Consider the following 8891-nt stretch of genomic DNA (forward strand, 5'->3'; position numbering starts at 1 on the left):
GAAATAGGCTATTGAACTAAAATAAGCATGTTTGGAATTGGTAAAAACACAAACATAGCGGGAAAGCCGGAGGCCCTATAGTAATTAACTAGGCGCAGTGTAAACACACACACAATACAGTTAATAGACAGGGAGAAATGTTTCCCATTTAATTCCTGAATTGTATTCTCCTCCCGTCCAGAGGTAAATTTAAACTAAATTCACAGTTTGCAAAAACCCCTTTCAAACCAAGGTTCCCAGGGGGCTGTGTTTCTCCTCTGAGCCGCGCTCACCCGTGGGGTTTGCAATCTCCACGATCTCAAGCCCAGGTCTGAGCCCTCTCTCGCTCTCTTTCCAACGGGTAAGCGTAGTTCCAAAAAGTCAGCGTTCTACGGGCATATCTTTAATGACCCCTCATAAGGAATGGGGGGGGGGGAGGCGAGCATGTCCCTTTCCTTCAGCTAAATGGCAACGGGGTAAGATTTCAGGAGGGTCCCCTGAAGTGGTGCTTAGTACACTGAGCATTAAAAAGCACCAAACAGAAAAGTGTGGGAGGAAAGGGGACCAAACTCTGGGCTTCAAACCCCAGGAGCCCATTATTTTCCCCCTTTGCATTTTTTTTTTAAATAGCTCATGTCCTACTAGCACAATAAGGAGAGCCGATGAGCAGGTAAACACCCAGCAAAACTCTTCTCTGCGCCTCAGTAAGGTGTTTACACGCTGCATAATATTTATAAACAGAAACAATAGGAAAGAGTTACATTACATTCTAAATTAATCCATCCGGGGGAGAGGCCGTTTTGTCATTCCCATCCTGGAATTTTGTACAACTAGCATATTAGGTAATAAACGGGGGGGAGGGAAGGGGAAGGCCTCGTAATTGCAAAGCTTTGTTAAATTTCAAATCGCTAATTTCTAAGGACAACAATCGCAGATGCTATTGTAATATCCGCCACACATTAGCTTAGCTAATAAATTTGACCTATTGTTCGTTTGTTAAAATGATGTCACCTTGGAACAGTCCCTAAGCTCCTATTTCAATGAATTAGGCCTTTATTGAAATTCGGGAGCCAATGGGAGGAGAGAGGCTTGTTTATTGCGTCCAATGGCAGCTGCAGGACAGAAATTAGAAGCAGAAACTCAAGGTTTGGTTCAAAAAAGATGACACAGAGCCTGTCGGGCTGGACCACTCTTGGCAAAGTTTCAGTCTGACATACACCAGGACCTACATGGATCTACTGTAAAGGAAAGCGAGCGTTTTATAGGGGAATTCATACAGTTTTGAGCCAATATTTCTATTCACCAAGGATGGATCAGCCAACGAACACACAGACCCAGCATCAACACGAACCCATCAGCTTTGGAATTGATCAGATTTTAAATAGTTCTGATCAGGAAAACTCTTCCCAGCCTGCCCCCAGAGGATCAGACAACACAAATTACCTGGGAAGCCCTGTGAGCAGAACAAGTGCCCCTTATCCTTCCCTTCCAGCTTCCTTCCCTGGCATCGGGGCGCCTTTTGAAGACTCTGGATCTTACAGTGTGAATCTGAGCTTGGCTCCAGCTGGAGTGATCAGGGTGCCAGCTCACAGACCCATCCCTGGGGCTGTGCCACCTCCAATTTCTAGTGCCATCCCAGCTATGCCAGCTGTACCCAGCCTTGGCAGCCTCAACTTCCCTTGGATGGAGAGCAGCAGGAGATTCGTAAAGGACAGATTCACAGGTAAGGGCTGATTTTTAACATGACCCTGAGTCCTGTTTTACCAAGAAGTTTTCTGCTACAGTCAAACTGCACTAAAACAGCCTAAAAACGTGTCAGGGTTTTCCCTTTCCCGGCTTTTAGAGCCCTCACATCTGTTACTGCACCTTGCGCAGGACAGGAAAGCTTTTTAAAATAGTGGGTTACTTCTTTCGGGCGAGGGGAAGAAGCATTACCTGGAACCGACTAATTAAGAGAAATACATTTTGGTTCCAGTTTTTGTGCCCACTGTAACGATTGCATTACCCCTGCACTAACTGACCAACAACTGTGTATGGATTGTGTGGCCAGCAGACGCAGTAAGGACAGACAAAACACACGGGAACTGTGCTTTAGTTATTCCCGTATCACTGCTGGCAGAACAGACATTGCAGCCGATTCGGGATCGCCCTGAAATTTCCATTCAGAAAATCCAATTGCCCAGATATCGTTTTTAATCACAATCAAAGAGGGGTGGAAATGGAGTGGAGGAACTCCAGTAATCCCCATCCATAATCCGATTAGAGAGTGTGTACTGAAGAATCTGAACCTTGAATGATAATAACGGCGATTAGCATTTAAACGGGTGTAAATAAAGAGGATTCGATTTTGAAGAGAGAGAGAGAGAAGTGGGGAAACTGAGCGCCAGATACAGAATATAATCTGCAGCAAGTGCTCTGAACATTGCGCATCTTCTTGCAGGTTTGGCTACTGTATGTGTGGAGGATGAAGTGACGGGGGGAGGGGGGAAGAGGGGAGAGAAATAAATAAAGTGTAATACTTGCAGCAGAGCATTGGCAAGGATGTCCCCCCCCCCGGAGAAATTCTGGTTTTGTTTTTGGGAAAGAGGAGAGAGAAAAGACTAAAACCCGACATTAAAATGAAGAGGGATGTGCTCCATACCCCGGGGGATGGGAAGCCCACGCAACCCCCCGCCCCCCTTAATACAACAAGAACCCAAATCCTGGTTCCTCCCGTGCCCTGGGAGCTCTGCTCTCCCGGCTCAGGGCCGCCGATCCCAGCCAGGCCCTGCAGCCTGAGCAGGACTCTCGCTCTATGGCGATTGCTGGGAGGGAGCCGCCGGCCCTGCGCCCGGGTGCGGCGCGAGCTGGGGGCAAAGGGCTGGACCGGCTGGGGGTGCTGGGCTCTCACCTGCGGTTCTGTTTGTCCCCCGGGCAGCGGCGGCCGCGCTCACCCCCTTCACCGTCACCCGGCGGATCGGGCACCCCTACCAGAACCGCACCCCGCCCAAGCGCAAGAAGCCGCGCACCTCCTTCTCCCGGGTGCAGATCTGCGAGCTGGAGAAGCGCTTCCACCGGCAGAAGTACCTGGCCTCGGCCGAGAGGGCGGCGCTCGCCAAGTCCCTCAAGATGACGGACGCGCAGGTCAAGACCTGGTTCCAGAACAGGCGGACCAAGTGGCGGTGAGTCCGGGCCTAGCTGGGCAGCTCCCTCCCGGGCCCCCTTCCTCCGGGCTTCTGTTCCTGGCTCCCCGCATGCAACTCCTGCGCCCTCTTCTTATTGCCCCGACTTACCTTTCCTGGGGTCCCCTCCCGACCTGCCCGCTCCCAATTACCCTCTCTTCTCTCCCCTCCCCACGGCCCCCCTCCGCCCGGTCCCATCTCCCCCATCCCTGGCTGCCTCTTTCCCCCTTCCTGCCCGCCTCATTTACATGGAGGGCAGCAGCGTTTCTGTCTCCGACTCCCGGCCCCAGGCTCGGCTGCGGCCGCTCCCCACCCAGCCCCGGTTCTGCTCGGTGCAACTGTGCCCCTTTGCTCCTTGCAAAGCGAAAGCTCCACCTTTCCCGCAGGAGCGGCCAGGGTCCGGGCGGGCCTTCTTCCGGGGAATCGGGCAGATCCTTAAAAGCTAACAGAGGGGTAGAAATGGACCCCAGGCGAGCTGTTCTCCACTTTTATGCCATGCCGCGTGGCAAAGGAAGACCTCAAAGTTGGTAGATCTGCAGGCAGGGAGGAGCGCTGTCACCCCTGCACCGGCTACAAGGGCGAATCTTGAGCGTTAGCCGCAGGGAAAGGCATTGCATAAAGAAAGGATCTTTTGCTCTTCAACTTCGCCCCAAACCGAGTTAATACCGAAGAAACCAGCTGGTCTGAATTGTAGAAATTGCCGGGCCTCCCTGGCGCGGCGGATTTGGAGTCAGGCTGTTTTAAGAAATGTGACATTTCGCTAAACCAAAGCAGGACATATTATTAGCGCGCCCCTAAACGAATTGAACAGCATTGTTCTTCGTCCGTTCTTGAGACTATATGAACGTAAACATCTAGAAAGTGGCTCCATACCCTGATTTCCCGTTTCTTTATATTAGAAATTGACGAATGTAATTCGTAGCAGTAAAATTATCTTTAAAAATGTCACTTGCTTTGTCTTGATTACAGAAGGGCCAAGAAAAACGAGCTAAAATCTGTTTTGGTTCCCTTTTTTCCCCTCTCTCCAGGATGAAATATAGGCGAGCAACCCTTTTAATTAAGCTTTTAAACCAGCAACGTTTCACTGGAAATCTGCACTGCAGGAAAGTGGTTGTTTTAGATGATTTCATCAGAAAATATTAATGCATTTTTTTATCCATTCGCGGCTGGTCTGAAAAATAGAAAATAGAACATTCAAGGCGAGGGAGCATTGTGGATCCTGTGTTTGCTAATTGGCTTGCCTCCTTTATTTTCAACATGTAGAAAATATGGGATTTGATGTAATTATCTGCCGTCTAAAATAACTTTCGGAAATACCCTGTGTCTGTAATTCGATTCCTCCAATAATCTTCCTCCAATAATCTTCGTGCGCAATTCTATTGAAATATTATTTGGAAGAATATGTGTTCGTTTTCTGGTGTAAAGGACTGGGCTGTGTTCGGGATATTTTTAGCTATTTAAAATGGAAATAAATTCCCAAAGTACAGCCCTTTCTCTTGCATGTTAGTATGAAACATCCTGAATTAGAGCAATAGACATCCACAGTACGATCACCGGTATTAGTAGCTAATAGTGTTATATATAGCATATATATAATAGCATATATAATATTGCTTACAAAATTATTGGTTTCTTATAACTGGATTTCCGATATTTTTAAGCGATTGCGGTCATATTTAAGGAAATTTCAAGCCTTGCAGCAATTATTGTAATTATCGAAGAGTATCGATAATAATGCCATAAACCCAGCGAGACATTCAGACATATGTATTAGTGGCACGAAAAAGCCGTAATGAGCCAATTACCTTTGAAATGTTATCTCAACACTTTGCACACAAACCCAATAGACTGATAAATACGCTGGGCAGGCACTGGGATGTCAGAATGGAGGGCACTAGTACTAATTCAGTAGTAGCATTAACTGAGGGGTTTTCACGGGCACAGAGGCTGCAGGGCCCTTTTGTCATGTCCCTGGGAGCACAGATACAGCGCTGGTTCTTTTGTCCGGGGTAACGCCATGTAAATCGGAGCTTCCCCTTCTGCAGCTGCAGGGCAGATGTTAGAACAACTTGTTGGAGACGCAGGCGTTAAGCAAGAGGAATACGTCTCTGTATCTACATATGTGGCGTCGAGGGGAGACCTGGCGTGTGTATAAACTGAACAGACAAAGGTGTCTACACGGCCGGCCGGTCGGCACGGAGCCGATTCCCAGGCAGGGTCCGGGTTGCGCTGCAGTTGTGTTAGGGGCAGGATCGAGAGGGGCCCAGGCTGCGGGGGCCAGCGGTCGGTCCCATCCTGGGCCGGGCCCTGAGGGCAGGCGCTGCAGTGCGCCCCAAACATCTCGCCGCAGCACAAGGGAGGCCCCCAGTGGTTTGGGGCCGGCCCGGTGCTGCAGGGCTGCCCATGGGGGGGGGCTCAGCACCCCAAGCTGAGATGCCTGGGGGGCGATCCGTGCAGGCCTGGGCGCTGCCAAGAACCGGACACCCTGTTTGGGGCGCTGCGTAAAGAACTGGCTCTGTGTTTGCACAATGCCGAGGGAGCGCGTTGTGGGTTGATCCCTGCCTGACTCTCAGAAACCCGCCCCCCCCAGCCCCAAGATCTGGGGAAAGGGGATCAGAAAAGGGGGGCGGCGGACAACAAACACCCTTCCTGGGAAAAGAAATATCCCCTCCCAGTCCCCAGTCATTCGGACAGGGCTCCCAGACCGGGCCCAGGACTCCTGTCCCCGTGGTGCCGGAGGCAGAGCCGGGCTGGTGGGGAACAAAGACGCGTGGCAGCCAGGAAGGGGGGTGCCAGCTGCGGGCTCCTGAACTGATCTGTGTTGTGTGTGTCTAGGAGACAGACCGCCGAGGAAAGGGAAGCGGAGAGGCAACAAGCGAGCAGGCTGATGCTCCAACTCCAGCACGACGCTTTCCAGAAATCCTTGAACGATTCAATCCAGCCCGACCCTCTCTGTCTGCACAACTCCTCGCTCTTCGCGCTGCAGAACCTCCAGCCCTGGGAAGAGGAGAACGCCAAGATCCCACCTGTGACCTCGCTCGTGTAAAGACTTGGGGTCGGGGCGGTTGGACAGACAGCGCCTCCCCCTCCTCTCCCTGCATGACCTAAGCCGGGCACGAAGCAGAATTTGGCAGACAGTTTGCTCCAGCGAAATGACTGGTCTCTACAAAGGGTGGGCCGAGGCCAGCTTCGGGCGGCAGGACCCCCCAAAAGGAGCTGGTCCCTGCCGCAAGTGGTCGGCGAGATGGTGGCTTTCGAGCTAGATCGCTCTGCGGGATGTTTTTGTGAACGCGCTTCTCCTTTAAGACGGAAACTTGGACAAAGGGCTTCCGGAGAGATCGCTGGTGCCCCCACAATCAGTGAATTTGCGGAGGGGATTGAACCTGAGTTTACAAACCCATGGAGAGTGTTTGCATCTGGAACGGGTGCATGAACTTTGCAAAGAGGGTTTGCTGGGTAGCCTTTGGAGGAAGACGGGATCTCATCTCTGATGGCCAGACTGGGTGTCATTTCCCCGAAATGGGCTGGGGGACATAATCTGGAAGCGAAAGCAACTGCCAGACCTACAACTAACCTCACTCCGTTTCTTCCCGGAGGGTGTGTAATGCTCGCAGGTTAGTCTATAGCCCAGGGGACAAAATAATCACCAGAATATTATCATCCTGGAGAACTGGACGCTTTATCAGCTCAACTTGTAAATTCATATCGCTATCCCGTTAGGAAAGGGAAATGTCACTTTTTTCTTTGGTAAGAAGTGTTAAATAATTTAATTTATTTCTGCATTGAGATTTTGGGCACTATTAATATGGATATATAATAACTGGATTATTTATTCCAAAATCGGAACATAAGTATTTATGTTGGCTCTGGAACAAAAGGCTATTTCCCCCCTATTTTTAGGAGATTCTAAAAATATATATCACTTTGCAGAGGAAACTAAATGGAACCTGTGACTCATTATCTTAGGAAACCCTATTCAACTGAAAAGCAGTAGCTTCCATCTGTCCCAGGTGAAGTTAATGTCACCTGTAATTTATTCACCATAGTAAGAAGGGCTCCTTTCCGGCAACGCACTCCTTCTTTTGCCCTAACCTCCTTCCAAGCTTAGCGCACAGAAAGCGGCACCTGAACCCGACATCCTTTGCCATCCACTCTAGAGAAAGCGCCTTATGGTTCATAATAAAGAAGATGTGGGGTTGACACCGACCATGTATAATACTTTGTACTTGCTGAGATCTGTAAATAAACGTTTTCTTTAAAAACGCCTCCTGGTGTGTGCGTGTGTGTGTGCGCTTCAAATTCCGGGTGGGACGGGGAAGGCAGCCAGAGCCGCGTGTCTGCTCTGGGGGAGGAGAGAGGACTCGACATCCACGGCGCCACGTTCCTACCTCGGGGAGGGCAGAAGGATCAACTCGAGAAGGACTGACTGAAACCAGCTGCTCATACCTGGTGAGGAAGGGAAAACCCTGGGGGAGGTGGGCACGCACCACGAGGACTTGCGCTGGCGTTGATCTCTGGGCAGGATCTTGAGAGATCAAGCTGCTATCAATTATTTAAGTCAGTGGCCCTTGTAATAATAGACACTACAGAGTGATGCTGCAAAGAATGATAGATAAGGAATTAATAATCAAACGATTCAAGTTCAACACAGAGAATGGGATTCGGTCCTGCTCTGAGAGAGCTCAGCTGCCAATCTGAGTAGAAATGGGCCCAGGACAGGCAGATAATATTCACCAATTAGAATTATTTACTAATTCTCCAAATAAATCGATTTAAATACTGGACCTGTGAATATCAGTGGCCAGGCACTGTACACACCTGGAAAAGAAATGAGGATTATATTTGTAGAAGTATTAGTAATTTAATGGTCAGTATCATTGAAGGATCTGGCACATAAGGTGTGAATTTTGCAAGCTGTATTTAGCAGGCATGAGTGACACCTGCACAGGTAGTTTTCTGAATTTGTTTTTTGCCAAGGGATACATAGCAGGGCTTTAGAAACCCTGCAGATATTCTAGGGGGATAGAAGCACATTAGTGCAGACATATGGATCAGCTATTTAAAATAAAACACTCTTGTGTCTTTTTAGTGCTTAAGAAATCATTTGAAATCTGCCTGCTTGCTATGCTGGGGTGTGATTCTGGGGCCTGCATTATTTTTTAATACTGAAAAATTACCAATGAAAAAAAATATGTCTGAAAGTGGGAAGCAGCTTCCTGGCATGAAGAGGCGCTGGTGATATTACTCTCTGTGTTACAGCATTTTGGGCCAATGGGGCCCTCTGCAATGTCAATGGTAGTTTCTCATACATGTTTGTATTGAGGTAGAGCTAGACTTTTTTAGGCTAAAAATGTATCTTTTATGCATAAGGATGTGCTAGGCTATTTCTTGCCTGTCCCCTGGCGTAGCCCTCCTTGAAAATCGCTTTCTGGGAGCAAGAGGAGATCACCCCACATGCTGTTATAGGCGTGGGTGGCTTTGTTCAGCCCCAAGACATCCTTACATGCTGCTTTTTGGTGTGCAGGGCAAGGGGGCATACTGGGAGTGGGGTGTGGCCTCCAAGGCAACTCATGGCTCATGCTGGAGATGCAGAGGGCCTGCATCCATACTCTTTGTGAGATAAACACTCATCGACTTGCACGGGAGTAAGGGCTGCACGATAGGGTCCTAAATGGCTGTAGACTGTTGGTGTGATTTCATGGACTTCAGTGGGAGCAAACTTAGGCTGAGCCTGAGTGCTTTTGAAAACCC

General features: G+C 49.4%; 1 protein-coding gene across 2 annotated transcripts; it reads left to right on the forward strand.

The window, feature by feature from the left end:
* The first annotated feature begins 672 nt into the window (after positions 1 to 672).
* TLX3 (T cell leukemia homeobox 3) lies at positions 673 to 7407 on the forward strand. Of its 2 annotated transcripts, none has more exons than XM_038413851.2 (3): positions 673 to 1702; positions 2897 to 3140; positions 5976 to 7407. In XM_038413851.2, exons 1-3 carry the CDS (start codon positions 1288 to 1290, stop codon positions 6184 to 6186), a joined length of 870 nt encoding a protein of 289 aa, XP_038269779.1. In that variant the 5' UTR covers positions 673 to 1287; the 3' UTR covers positions 6187 to 7407. The 2 variants fall into 2 exon arrangements, with proteins under 2 accessions (XP_038269779.1, XP_043347348.1); XM_043491413.1 differs by lacking the exon at positions 5976 to 7407 and adding an exon at positions 4169 to 5305.
* The last annotated feature ends 1484 nt before the right edge of the window (positions 7408 to 8891 follow it).

Source organism: Dermochelys coriacea, chromosome 8 (genome assembly GCF_009764565.3).
Source record: "Dermochelys coriacea isolate rDerCor1 chromosome 8, rDerCor1.pri.v4, whole genome shotgun sequence".
NCBI classification, from domain to species: Eukaryota; Metazoa; Chordata; order Testudines; family Dermochelyidae; genus Dermochelys; species Dermochelys coriacea.

Excerpts from the sequence above, each read along its gene's own strand:
- TLX3 (XM_038413851.2), top strand. The coding sequence starts at position 1,288 with ATGGATCAGCCAACGAACACACAGACCCAGCATCAACACGAACCCATC. Across the intron at positions 1,703-2,896 it reads CGTAAAGGACAGATTCACAG|CGGCGGCCGCGCTCACCCCC; the intron begins GTAAGGGCTGAT and ends TCCCCCGGGCAG. Across the intron at positions 3,141-5,975 it reads AACAGGCGGACCAAGTGGCG|GAGACAGACCGCCGAGGAAA; the intron begins GTGAGTCCGGGC and ends GTGTGTGTCTAG.